The sequence below is a fragment of the Triticum dicoccoides genome, chromosome 6B (assembly GCF_002162155.2).
Source record: "Triticum dicoccoides isolate Atlit2015 ecotype Zavitan chromosome 6B, WEW_v2.0, whole genome shotgun sequence".
In the NCBI taxonomy this organism is placed as follows: domain Eukaryota; kingdom Viridiplantae; phylum Streptophyta; class Magnoliopsida; order Poales; family Poaceae; genus Triticum; species Triticum dicoccoides.
This window is the reverse complement of record NC_041391.1, coordinates 635401175-635414539: the sequence shown is the minus strand read 5'-3', so window position 1 is coordinate 635414539 and position 13365 is coordinate 635401175. Positions and strand designations below refer to the sequence as shown.

The following is a 13365-nucleotide window of genomic DNA, read 5'->3' as shown; positions in this document are numbered from 1 at the left end:
TGTGTATTTGTCTTTTTGTGTACATCACATAAGAATATATATGTTCATGAAAATTTGTAAATGTATACTACAAGTATATGTCTACATGAAAAGTTTTTACCAGATTTTTTTCAAGATGTGGAGAAGGCATTTTTGCTAAAAAAAATAAAGAGCTCAATGGAGCTTGGCCTCTGCAGGCACTTTTCGCATACATGAGATCCTACTCCATTCTCTCTCTCTCTGTGTGTGTCTCTCTCTCTGTATCTACAATTAATCTGTTTTCTTACGTGACATCCAAACAACCATTTTTCTGCATTTCTTATTTCTGGCATTCATTCCCCAAACGGGGAATGATTGTTTTTTAGTGCAATGAGTTTTTCTAGGGAATTGAGGAAAGACGAATGGAAGCACATAGCACACTCTGAGCCCAAATTTTAGCCAGCATCCAAATGGGCCTAAGCGTACCCTACGAACAAGCCCTGCACGTGGCCCATGAAAACATTCTCGAGATCTGTCAGGATAGGGCCCACCTAGCATAGCCCGTAGCCACCACGCAAAATCCGCAAAAAGTTTCATCGCCTCGTCATCCGCAGCTCCACTTTCCAGTCCGCAGTGACCGCCGCCGCCGCCACCTCCACCCGCTCCTCACCTACCCCGGCGGCGACCCCCCAGGGACACCCCGAATGGCGACGGCGGTCACGGCGTCCGCGACGGCGGCGACCCGCTTCACGCGCCTGGCGGGCGTCGCCCTCCGGCGCAGCAGCTGCCGCCCCCACACCGCCGTGCGCTTCCAGCGCCCGGGGCTCACCACCACCGCGCTCCTCAGGCCCACCGAGCTCAAGCCCAAGGACCAGGGCCAGCCCGAGACGCTCGACTACCGCGTCTTCCTCGTCGACGGCGCCGACCGCAAGGTGTCCCCGTGGCACGACGTGCCGCTCCGCGCCGGGGACGGGGCGTTCCACTTCATCGTGGAGATCCCCAAGGAGAGCAGCGCCAAGATGGAGGTCGCCACCGACGAGGCCTACACGCCCATCAAGCAGGACACCAAGAAGGGCAACCTTCGTTACTACCCGTAAGGACTCTGAAACCAAGGAAATTTCGACCCCAAATGCCGTAATTTACGTTATTGCTGAAAATATTGCGTCTTCGGTGTCAAAAGTCAAAACTGGAAGCACACAAATTTAAGTGGAGACTATAATAGCGAGCCAAATTATTGGGATTGTATAGTAGAGGCCAGATGTCAAACTGGTTGCTATTCTGAACAACTCCAATTTCATCATGAAATTGGGGGCTGTGAGGCCGTTTATAAATGGAAAAAAAAAGTAGGGGGCTTGAGGTTTCGTCGACAAGAAGAGAATGCCATAAGTTTACCAAATTTTCAAGCTTTTTACTCACATCTTAAGAACGGAGAATGGAGTAGATTAGAGATGAGTAACAGTTGTTGACTTCTTGTTGCACTAGCAGAAATCCTATTTTGTTTTTGGTTCCAGAGCCTTAAGTCAAGGGGACAACAGTGTGTTTTAAAGAGGGAGGGTACCATCCCCATGATATGCATTTGGTGAAAAAGATTGACACCTTTACAGTTTCAGTATCAAAGTTTATGGTTCTGGGTTTTAGAAATTTAGTGGCCATTAGAACTAAGTTGGAGATTACATCCTTCTCATGAGTATAGCTGGTACTCCCCCCGTTCCTAAATATATGACGTTTTGGTAGTTCAATTTGAACTACCAAAACATCATATATTTAGGAACGGAGGAAATATAATTCAATTGTCGTAACAGGCGGCTGGAATTGGTAATTTGGTTCATTTATTGATCATATGATTAAGAGAGTAGTTGTAGTCTTTAGTCAAATATTTGCAGTCTCTTTCGACTTTATGGCTGAGACTATGGAATTATTGCTGAGTAAATATGTCTGTTGGCTGGCCAAGCCAGTGTCAAGGTTACCATTTTTATGCAAATTGGCAAATATGAAGATGCATTTCGTGTATTTTTTTGGCAATTTGATGATCCTTTGTGGAAATGCTGGCAGACAACTTAACCATGATAGAAAGATTTGTAAGTGGCAATATGAAGAGAAACACTCGCACTTGTACCGATAGTTCATATGTGTGTTCTAGTGGCACCAACTAAAGTGTTGTGGTGGAATGTCGATAACTAAGCTCTTTATTGTACTGTTTGATTGTCATTTTGCTTTTATGAAGACAAACACATGATGTTTGCTTGTCACTGTAGATTGTCATTGTCCATAACCGTAAGTGGCAAAATGAAAACAAAGACATGATATTTGCTTTTCAGTGAAGATTGCCATTGTCCATAACCGTAAGTGGCAATATGAAAACAAACACATGATCTTTGCTTGTCATTTTAGATTGTAATTTTGTGTTTATATTAGCAAACCTTGCATCAACTGATGGTTGTTGTTGTCCTTTATTTAAAAGGTAACTTTGGAAGAAAAACTGCCAGAGTGGTAGTTCTTTTTGTGCTTTCCTTTGTCGTATTGTGGGAAAAATAATAGGAGATAAGTATTATTGCATCAATCGCTCTTGGGAAGCTTTACTTCAATGTAGGCGGCATATGTTTTATTCAGGGAGAGAGAAGTCCATATTATAACGAAAAATACACGGGAGCTCTTGGGTGCTCCACACCACAATACGAAAATTAATCATAAAAAATACCAAAAAAATCTGAATTTTGGGGATGCCAAACTTGGGTCCCCGATCTACTCCGGTGTGAAATTTCGTAAAAAACCGTATCCGTGGCGAAGGAAATACTGTCCGAACAAAAATCCATCTAAACAGTGTTTTTCTATACATAGGATTCTTTTTTTTGCCACGAATACGTTTCCTGGTATTTTTTTTCACGAAATTTCACACGGGGGTAGATCGGGAACCTAGGTTCGATATCCCAAAATTGTAGATTTTTAAAAAAAATTCTCGGTATTTTCTTGAACGAAATGTTCATATGGGGGTGCTCCGGGGTGCGGAGCACCTGAGAGCTCCAAATCCTCGTCCATATTATAACCATGAACTCTTCCATCTGTCTAAGATTCAATCCGGAACTCTGAGACCATCTAAGATTCAACCCTGAACTATCAAAACCAGCTAGGAATCAACCCTCCCCTCTCCTCAAACTGCTTTTTGCTGAGTAGGCCTGGTTCTGACCCGTTGACCGGCCGGTCAGAATCCCAGTAAGCAAGCCCGCTTAAATAAAATATTTACCAGAAAATGAAACTTTCCAGAAAAAAATGAAAAAGTTATGTAATACTATAGTGATCATTTTGTGAAAGTTTCACACTTTTTTTGCCAAACAGAATTAAAAATACACTTAAATTACATTTTCAGCCTTTTTTGGTCAAATTTTGAGGGCATTCTTAATTCTGTTCGGAAAAATGTTTGAAACTTTCCCAAAATGATCACTATGTTAGTGTTGATTTTGCAGAATTTTTTTCAATTCTTTTCCGAACACTTCCATTTATTGGTCAAAATGTGACCAAAAAAGGGCTGAAAATGTAGTTTATTTGCATTTTGAAATCCGCTTGGTCAAACTGTGTGAAACTTTGCCAGAATTATCACTATATTTGTGTTGATTTTACAGAATTTTTTCAATTATTTCTGGATATTTTCATTTTTTGGGGCAAAACTTGACCAAGAAGAGGCTGAAAATGTAATTTAAGTGTAGTTTTAAACCTGTTTGGTAAAAATGTGTGAATTTTCCCAGAAGTTTCACTATACTAGTGTTGATTTTACAGAATTGTTTCAATTTTTTATGGACACTTCATTTTTTGGTCAAAATTTGAACAAAGAAGGGGCTGAAATGCAATTTAAGTGTATTTTTAAAATATATTTGCCAAAAAATTCTGAAACATTTCCAGAATGATCACTATATAAGTGTTAATTTTGCAGAATGTTTTCAATTTTTTCTGGACACTTCCATTATTTGGTCAAAATTTGACCATAAAAGGGGCTGAAATGTAACTTAAGTGTATTTTTTAAGCTGTTTGGCAAAAATGTGTGAAACTTTCCCAGAATGATCACTATTTTGGTGTTGATTTTAAAGATGTTTTTTAATTTTTTATGGGCACTTCCATTTTTCAGTCAAAAATGTGGCTGCAAACTGGGATGCTGACTGGCCGGTTAGCTGTTTACGGGTCAAAACCAAGCCTATTCAGCAAAAATCGGTTTGAGGAGAGGGGAGGTTGATCCCTAGCCGGTTTTGATAGTTCAGGGGCGAATCTTAGGCAGTTTCATAGTTCAGCATTGAATCTTAGACAAATGGAAGAGCTCAGGTTGTAATATGGACATCTCTCTTTCAGGGATTTCTTCAAGATTTTATATTCTCCTATGTTTGGCAATGGGATCACTTTAAGTCTAGTTTGGTTTCCTTTTTTCGTATGCCCATCTCAAAAAATAGCAGATCTCTTGAGGATAAACTGTTCATATTTATACAAAATCAAATCGAGAGTGCTCTTAAAAATCTCTAGTTCTCTACGATTAAATGGCACCAAAACTTAACTGACCATAGCTAGGTTGTACTGATTCAAGTTAAAGTGTGTCCTTGAATATTTATTGTGCTTGGTCGTTTTTCTTGATAAAAGAAATCTTAAGCTGTTCTTTTATGCCTTATCTTGGTTCCTGTAGAAAAGGGCTTAGTGTGCATATATTTATTGAAGTGTTCATTTTCTTGTCGAGCTTTTATTTGGCGTAAGCTTCCAAGTGAGAAATTTCCCTGCTTCTTAGCAAGGCAATTGAGACATTGAGTTTACACTGCTATTGCCCCCGTTGATATATTTGTGCATTCCTATTCCTGATATCATATGTTATGTCAGGTACAACATCAACTGGAACTACGGGTTACTTCCCCAGACATGGGAGGACCCGACAGCTGCAAATGCTGATGTTGAAGGAGCACTTGGAGACAATGATCCTGGTAGTTAACTTCTCTGTTTTACTATTTTTGATGAGCATGGTTTTCATATCAGCTCTATCCACTCTAATAAATCTTTCCCTTGAACTTCTTTCTCAGTTGATGTTGTCGAGATTGGTGAAAGACGGGCCAATATTGGGGATGTTCTTAGGGTGAAACCGTTGGCAGCTTTAGCAATGATTGACGAGGGAGAGCTCGACTGGAAAATTGTGGCCATCTCTCTGGATGATCCCAAAGCATCTCTTGTGAATGATGTAGACGATGTCGAGGAGCATTTTCCGGTATGATTGATGTCCTTGTCCTTACGTTTTAGTGTTTGTCCTTGTTCTCCTTTGGTATCTGGTGCCTATATATCCTTAAGGAAAGTAGGACATGCACATATATCATATGAGTGCCCTTTTCTGTTTCTAATATTGACCTCGGCTAAGTAGCTTGGGAGCAACTCAGTTGTACCTATCTCTGGATGTTTTCTTTCTACTCATTTGCCCTAATTAATATAATCCAGATATCAGTGTCAAAAATATTTAGATTGCGTTCATGGCATTGAAAAGAAAACACATTACTCCTGGTATAATTGTTGAACTCTAGTAATCCACCACATGCTTTTCTGTAACAACCACAAGTGCATTTACATGAGGCTTTATCCTGCCTGTGGTTGTTAGATTTTTATGTTATAAAAATGTGCAAGTTATCATAGCTTTTCCAAGTTCAGATCAGTTCGACAGTTGGCATTGACTGAAACCTAATGGCAACTAATTATATCCCCCATCTGTCATGCGTTCTTACCAACATTTTGCGGCACCTACTCAGGGAACACTGACTGCAATCAGAGACTGGTTCAGAGACTACAAGATACCAGACGGAAAGCCCGCCAACAGATTCGGCCTCGGCAACAAGCCCACAAGCAAGGTAAGAGGCTGATTTTAGCTCAGCTTCTTGGTTTACCCTCCTGAAACGCAGAAGATATTTATACAATATCTGATGGTATCTATCTATATCCTTATTTGCCGCAACCAGGAATATGCCCTGAAGGTGATAGAAGAAACCAACGAATCATGGGAGAAATTGGTGAAGAGGAAAATCCCCGCGGGAGAGCTCTCTCTAGCCTAGCCTAGCCTTTTATAGGCCCATGAGAAGCCAACAACACATTCTTTCAGTGACATACCTCCTAATCGTGCCGCTCTTTTGTGATATATACCTATGAACATGCTTTTCTTCATCTGCAGAACATTTCGCGTACCTGTGTGTAACAACAGGAATAAATGAATAATCTGGTGGAGCGAATAAGGATTTCTGAGCAAGTTTTTCGCAGTGAAACTGAATGCTTTTTTGTCCGGTTAATTAACACGCAGCTCCGCAGAAAATGGGTCAAAATGGATCACCTTCCTGGGAACTTGGAAAGTTGGGCTGGCTGGGAGAGTGCGTGGCTACGAAGAAATGAGAAGATTCATTTGCCGAGTTCTTCCTCCTTTTTTTTCGAAAGTTTGTCTCCGTGCCGCCATCGCCATGCCTCTGGTTTTCTCTCTCAGAGGAAGCCATGCCTCTGTTGCAAGGCCTGGGCTGGGGTTGGGCTGTCAGCCAGTCAGGGTGGTGGTGTCGGCCGCTGCATGGGGCATGTCAGCGTTCGGTACACACCTGTCCTCTCCCCGGCTCGCCACCGCACCGGAATCAACCGCCACCTCCGCATCTCTCTCTCCACGTCGGCATCTTCCCCGACCAAATCATTGCACGCATGCATATACTACTACTGCATGCATTAGCCTGACCGCTCAGACCGCCTAGCTCGACCAGGGAACCGACCGAGGCAATGGCGCGGCACTTCGCGTCGGCGGGGGCGGGGGCGGTGCAGCGGTACTACTGCGGCGGGGCGTGCGACGGCGGGGACGACGGCGCGGTGCAGGCGATGCTGCAGTGCCAGCGGGTGAGCGACTTCCTCATCGCCGCCTCCTACCTCTCCATCCCGCTGGAGCTGCTCTACTTCGCCTCCTGCGCCGGCCCGGCGCCGCTCAAGTGGCTGCTGCTGCAGCTGGCCGCCTTCGCCGTGCTCGGCGGCGCCACCCACCTGCTCGCCGTCTTCCCCCTCGCCCACCCGCACTCCTCGGGCCTCCTCCTCGCCTCCACCGCCGCCAAGCTCCTCGCCGCGCTCGTCTCCTTCGCCACCGCCGTCTCCCTCGTCGCGCTCATCCCGCGCCTCATCCGGGCCAAGCTCCGGGAGGCCTTCCTCCGCGCCAAGGCCCGCCAGCTCGACCGCGACCTCGGCCTCATCCGCCGCCGCGTCGAGGCCACCTCCCGCGTCGTCCGCATGCTCACCCACCGCATCCGCAGCTCCCCGCTCGACGCGCACTCCGTCCTCCACACCACCATGCTCCACCTCGCCGACGCCCTCGAGCTCCACAGCTGCGCCGTCTGGATGCCCGGCCAGGACGCCGGCGCCGACCTCCACCTGGTGCACCAGCTCAGCCTCAGGGGCAAGGGCCCCGTCCGCGTCGTGCTCGGCTCGCAGGCCCCCATCTCCCCGGACGACCCGGACGTGGTCGACGTAATGGCAAGCGAGGCTGCCAAGGTGCTCAGGCCAGGCTCGGAGCTCGCGACGGCGAGCAGCGGCGAGCTCCAGCCGCCGGGTGCCGTGGCTGCCATACGGATCCCCATGCTCAAGGTCTCCAACTTCGACGGAGGAAAGACACCGGTGGCGAGCTCATACGCCATATTGGTGTTGGCTCTTCGCAGCAAGGCATCAGACTCCGGTTACAGAGAGTGGAGCGGCCATGACATGGAGGTTGTGCAGGTTATCGCCGACCAGGTCGCCGTGGCGCTCTCTCACGCGGCGGTCCTAGAGGAGTGGCAGGCCATGAGCAACAGGCTTGCCGAGCAGAACAGGGCCTTGCTGCACGCCAAGCAGGACGCGATGATGGCGACCGAGGGCATCAACAGCATCCAGAGCGCCATGTGTGAAGGCATGCGAAGGCCGATGTACTCGATCATCGGCCTGCTCTCCATGGTGCGTCAGGCGAAGGACATGCGCCCCGAACAGAGGCTCGTGGCCGACGCCATTGCCAGGACGAGCACCCTGTCGCTGGCGCTGATGAACGACGTCGACACGGAGACGTTGACGGTGAACCGCATGCCGTTCGACCTGCACTCCCTGATGAGGGAGGCCATGAGCGTCGCGGGGTGCCTGGCCAGCTGCGGCGGGGCTGGTTTCTCGTACCAGCTGGAGAACGGCTTGCCTGAGTGGGTTGTCGGCGACGAGACGAGGGTCTTCCATCTCCTGCTGCAAATGGCGGGTGATGTGCTCGGTCAGCGGCGCGATGGAGCAGGGCGTCTCTCATTCTCCATCAAAAGCTGCAGCGCGGACCAAAAGAATTGCATCCCGGTGTGGCCAAATCTGTCTGCAGGTTGTAGCATATGTGTTGAGTTTCAGGTCGCCATGGAAAGATCAACTGGATGCAGCCAGCCACCCAGCAGTCCGGCCAGCTCTCAGATCAACATGTGCAAGAAGATTGTGCAGGTTGGTACTCACTTAGTCGCTTGGTATACCAAAAGAAAATTTTGCAGCTCCCGGTTGTTAATCCATCGCCTCATTTCTTCAGATGATGAATGGTACCATGTGGTCGGCATTGGATGGCGAAAGCATCACCCTCATCCTGCACTTCCAGCTGCAGCAATCACATGTGTGCCGAAGAACGTCGTCATCCATCCCCCACTTCAATGGCCTGAGGATCCTGCTCGCAGACGGCGACGACATGAGCCGGGCAGTGACCCAGAAGCTCCTCGAGGAGCTCGGCTGCCAGGTCATATCGGTGTCATCAGGCACCCATTGCCTGGCCTTGCTGGGGAGCGCCGGCTCCTCATTCCAGCTCCTCCTCCTGGACCTTGACATGGATGCATTTGAGGTGGCACTCCAGATCAGGGGGCTCAAGAACAGGCGCTGGCTCCTCATAGTTGCTGCTCTCGCCGTGACCGTCGACGATAACATCCGTGAGATGTGCCGCCACTCAGGGATAAACGGCCTGATCCAGAAACCCCTCACACTGACGGCGCTGGGAGGTCAGCTCCACAGAGTCCTTCGGAACTGATGATGGAGTTATAGTCATCTCATGCATAATGCCTTTTGTGTTTCCATCACAAGACAAGGAGCTGATCCACAAGCCTCTGAGATGAACAAGAGGTAAATTGGCAAAAACAAGTATTTGATCATCTGATATACAGTTTCATATCAATGACTTTGCGCGTAATTTGTGCAAATGCATTTCAGAAGAATAAAACATGCAATGTAATGCGCAAGAAAATGAAGGGGCGCGGACTAAAACCGAAAAAGGCAGCATACACTCACCAGTCACCAAGATAGCAGCAGCATCCCAAGCGCATGAGTCCTGGGACAAATAACAAGGAGCAGGGGAGCAGATGAACCAGCAGAATCCCCAACTGATAATGTTGTATGCATGTATATAATGTCTTGTATTGTCCTCTGTAACTGTTGTATTGCTACTTATTGGCTATTGCTGCTGCTTGCACGATCATATCACCATCTGGCTTCCTCACTGAAGATGCTTGCAAAACTCACTGCAACTTACGATCAGTGTCGTGCAAAACAGCACTGCAACAAGTTGCAATCTGCACTATATTTGTTCTCTGGCTCTTGCTAGTCATCAACAAAACAAAATTATGAAAATGCATTTGGCATGGACGCATGGAGTGCCTAGCTTCTGAACATCAATGGCATATGAAAAATAATCAAGTGTTTAATGGCAGATCGTGGAACTGGGCATTCAGTACCGCACGTTAAGCAAATTATTTCACCACACCATCAAGCAATGAAAACCAAAAGATGCTGGGTTCTTACAGTTGAAAAATGCAGGCCTAACATCGCGGATACAGACGTTACAAAACAGTTTACAAATCGGCTGAGCATCTGAATCATTTTCATGGTCTAAGTCTAAAGGAAGGGCAAAACTAACACCTATATGAACCTAAAGCAAAGTGACAGTCACTAGACGCAGCAGACAGAGACATGCAGATTGTACAGCTACAGCATGCCGGCGCTGATCATTAAGTACTTGATAAGGTCTTGTAACTCAGCAACTGAATACAGATCTAGCTGGCTCGGCGCACCTCATCAACTTGTACCTGCAGGAGCGTTGGTTAATGGCAGTTGTGTTTGGATAACGTGAGTGGATGCTAACAAAGGAAAAGGATATCTCACGCAAAATTCTTAACAAGAGATGGTAAATTCAAGTGGTGCTGAGTGCTCAGCGGGTAAGACAATGCAAGAAAGCTCACTGGGATGTTACTATAAACTTTACTGCAAACCTGCAGCCGGTGACAAAACAAATGGAATTCCTGTAAGTATGACTCTGCAATGTAGATGTTCAGGAGAGATTTCAAGTTGGGTAGGGACAAGATGTCTACTATGGCGGCTAGAAGATTCAGGTGCTCTTAAGGAATGTGCTCTAAGGAATGTGAAACCAACATTACCCATGTATAGATAGAAGATTCTGTCATTATTATGCATAGATCAAGAAGTCCAGACAGCATCTCAGTATCATTGCATAGAAGAAGCACATAGGTTGATTTCAAGTGGGGTAGGGTCGTAGGGACATAGATTGCATAGATCGTACTGTAACATTGCATAGAAGAAGCACAATTATAACAAAACTGTTTGTGCCTTCGCAGCTACTTTGCCTGGCTTCTCAGCTACCAGTAACGTGTTGAATAGATAGCTGAAGTAGTATGTATTTGTATTTGAGAATCGGATGTGCATGGATAAATCGAATTAAGGGTTACAGTACAAGAAAACTAAGAACTTAGGAGTTGCTGGCAATTTAGAACTGATGTCATCAAGTCTGATGTAGAGAATAAATAATTGAATCTGAGATCCAAGTTATGCAATTATCTGGGCTTAGTCATGTAAACAAACCGAAACCAAGCTATTTTAGCACGCTCGAGTTCAGATTTTTCGCAGTTTTTCCGACCAGATGTTACTTCGTTCGCACTGAAGGGGAGGATAACTGCAGAATTTAACAGTATCTTCTAGCTGACGGGATGGAACAGTTGATGTGCTAATTTTGTGAAACGAAGTCATACTACCACACAAAGAGGGTTACCATTTATGACAAAATATTCTGATAGCCAGACACTACATAACAAGAATGCACAGCAACTGTAAAGTTAATGTGCTAATCTACATAACAAGAATGCACAAAATATTCTAACTCAATTTCCAAGCAATTTTACAAAGCAAATCTACTGTAATTGACCCTAAGAAACACTAAATAACAGAATGCACAGCATCTGTAAGCTGATTACCCGGCAAGAAGTTGTTAAACTGGTGAAGTAAATAGCGTACTAAGTTGTTTCCTGAAGAGCAGATGCAACATGGCGGGGTGACAGTCATACCAGAGCTAGGGGCCGAGGCCCTTAATGGCGTCAAGGAGCAGGCCGTAGACCTCCTTGGCCAGATCGTGCCGCTTAATCTGCGAGTGCACTTCTGCATCCAGCTGCCGCCTCCACTTGGCTTCGATCCATCTCGCGTCTTCCGTTGCTAGCTTTGACAGCCCCTTCTCCAGGGACACCCCGGACAGCGCTGGGCCATCCGTCTTCCAGTACGCATCGAGCACCTCGGTGGACACCGGGAGCATGGCTGCCGCGTCCGGGACGTTGCCGCGCACGCGTTCCTCCTCCTCGTCCTCCTCGTCTTCCTCCGGCGCGGCATCCTTTTCGGCAGGCAGGCCGAAGTTGGCGCCCCAGACCTTCTTGCAGAGGTCGCGCAGGCGCTGCTCGTGCCGGCTGACGACCGCGGACGGCACCGCGTGGTCGAACTTGCTCTTGAGCCGCTTCAGCTTGTAGTACACCTTGGGCTGGTCGATGTGCGGGGAGATGGAGCCCCGGATGGCGTCAAAGAGCGCGCCCATGTCCGGGAGGCCCGGGACGCGCCCGTGGCGCACGCGGAAGGCGGCGGCCGCGTTGAGGAGGGCGACCTCGTCGGCGTCGCTCCAGACCACGCCGTAGGATCTGGCGCCGGAGGAGGACGCGGCGGGCGCGCTGGCCGCGAGCGCCGCCAGCGCGGCGGCCTCCTGGAAGGCGCGGACGGGCCTGCGGAGGGCGGGCGAGGGCGAGGAGTCCCGGGGCGCGCGGGCCCTGCGCTCAGCGGGCGCGGTCACCGCGTCGGAATCCAGGGGCGCGCGGGGCCTGCGCGTGCGCTCGCTCCTGCGGGAGGGGGAGCCGCGCGGGCTAGGGTAGGGCTCCGGGCGGCCGTCGTCCGGGCGGGGCCTGGGGCGGGACGAGCGCTTCCTCGACCCCGGAGGGGACGGGGTCGCCGCGTCGACCTCCATGGCGCTCGGGGCCGGCCGCTGCGTTGGATGGCGTGGGCGCGGGGGCGGGTGCTGGTGCTGGTGCGTGCGGCGTGCGGGTGCTGGTGCGAGTACGCAGGCGTGCGCGTCGTGGGCTCGTGAGGTTATCGAGTTGGGCGCTCTGGAGGCCGGGCTGGGGTGGGGTGACCAGAGGCAGAGCGACAGGCAGCAGAACGTGAGCGTCGGTTTGGTTTTGGAGAAAATTTCCTGCCTGACACGCCGCAGAAACGTTGGTATTTGCTCTCATATATGCCGCGGATACATTTTGTAAACTTGCTCAGACCTTTCTAGATTTGACTTATGACAAAACTAACATGCAATGTGATTTGAAAATGGTCAAAGTTTGGCGTCGATGGGCCGACTGGTGCAAGTGTAGGATCGGTCACCTCCTGGTTCGTAAGAGCATCTAGAGCCGGGCGTCGCAAACCAACATCAAATGCCCGGGCGAACGGACGTCTCCTCCATCGTCGTGTGGCGCCACTCCGACGGACCATGTAGTGCCCTAGCCCGGTTATTTAAGCCGACCCCCGGCACCGAAACCCTACCCATCCACACCCCCCTCCCCTCCCGTTTGCCACCGCCGCCACTTTCCGCTCGTCGTCCGCCACTTTTCACTAGTAGCTATGCCCCTATGTCGTCGGGCAACTTATCTAACGTCGGAGCACCGGCTGCAGCTCCTTGAGCAGGTCCTGGCAAGGAGCGAAGCCCGGATAGCCGCGGGGCTACCTCTGGATGTGTTAGATCCGGAGGAATAGGAGGAGGAGTACGAGGGCGGGGAGGAGGAGGAGAAGGACGTGGGAGACGTCGGGGCCGCGGATCCGCAGGCGGAGCAGCAGGTGATCCTCGGTTGCCTCCGGTCAGAATTGGCGGTGGAGGCCAAGCGGCGTCGTGTGCAGGAGGCGAAGGCGGAGCACGCCACAAAATGGTCTGCAGGAGGTGGAGACGGAGAACGCCGCGGACGTCGACAAGATGCTCGCGACTATGGATGAGGAGAAGAGGAGCCGGAGCCCTCCTACGCGCTCGACACGGACATCATGGACATCCTCGACGACGAAACTTAGTTTAGAATAGTGTGGTGGACGTACTACGTAGGAAATCTTTTGCATGGTTTG

At 49.0% G+C, this 13365-nt stretch overlaps 3 protein-coding genes across 4 annotated transcripts; 2 read left to right on the top strand and 1 right to left on the bottom strand.

Annotated features, from left to right (window-relative positions):
* Nucleotides 1-567: 567 nt before the first annotated feature.
* On the top strand, nt 568-6221 carry LOC119322626 (soluble inorganic pyrophosphatase 6, chloroplastic-like). Its single transcript, XM_037596113.1, has 5 exons — nt 568-1051; nt 4807-4907; nt 5004-5185; nt 5715-5813; nt 5922-6221. The coding sequence occupies exons 1-5, from the start codon at nt 663-665 to the stop codon at nt 6012-6014; spliced, it is 864 nt and encodes a 287-aa protein (XP_037452010.1). The 5' UTR covers nt 568-662; the 3' UTR covers nt 6015-6221.
* A 490-nt stretch (nt 6222-6711) lies between these two features.
* On the top strand, nt 6712-9469 carry LOC119322624 (ethylene receptor 4-like). Of its 2 annotated transcripts, XR_005155725.1 has the most exons (3): nt 6712-8412; nt 8495-9072; nt 9160-9469. XR_005155725.1 is itself a non-coding variant. In XM_037596111.1 (2 exons), the coding sequence occupies exons 1-2, from the start codon at nt 6712-6714 to the stop codon at nt 8978-8980; spliced, it is 2187 nt and encodes a 728-aa protein (XP_037452008.1). In that variant the 3' UTR covers nt 8981-9150. The 2 variants fall into 2 exon arrangements, 1 of the variants encoding a protein (XP_037452008.1); XM_037596111.1 differs by lacking the exon at nt 9160-9469 and having other exon boundaries at nt 8495-9150.
* Nucleotides 9470-9672: 203 nt separating this feature from the next.
* Nucleotides 9673-12324, bottom strand: LOC119322625 (STOREKEEPER protein-like). The gene is made up of 2 exons (XM_037596112.1): nt 11301-12324; nt 9673-10031 (listed from the first exon to the last, which is right to left on the bottom strand). Exon 1 carries the CDS (start codon nt 12233-12235, stop codon nt 11306-11308), a length of 930 nt encoding a protein of 309 aa, XP_037452009.1. The 5' UTR covers nt 12236-12324; the 3' UTR covers nt 9673-10031; nt 11301-11305.
* Nucleotides 12325-13365: the final 1041 nt, after the last annotated feature.

Bases quoted from the DNA above. Each gene is read 5' to 3' on its own strand.
- LOC119322626 (XM_037596113.1), top strand. From the start codon at position 663: ATGGCGACGGCGGTCACGGCGTCCGCGACGGCGGCGACCCGCTTCACG. The intron at 1,052-4,806 runs GTAAGGACTCTG...ATGTTATGTCAG, and splicing joins GGCAACCTTCGTTACTACCC to GTACAACATCAACTGGAACT. The intron at 5,814-5,921 runs GTAAGAGGCTGA...TGCCGCAACCAG, and splicing joins GCAACAAGCCCACAAGCAAG to GAATATGCCCTGAAGGTGAT.
- LOC119322624 (XM_037596111.1), top strand. From the start codon at position 6,712: ATGGCGCGGCACTTCGCGTCGGCGGGGGCGGGGGCGGTGCAGCGGTAC. The intron at 8,413-8,494 runs GTTGGTACTCAC...TCATTTCTTCAG, and splicing joins TGTGCAAGAAGATTGTGCAG to ATGATGAATGGTACCATGTG.
- LOC119322625 (XM_037596112.1), bottom strand. From the start codon at position 12,235: ATGGAGGTCGACGCGGCGACCCCGTCCCCTCCGGGGTCGAGGAAGCGC.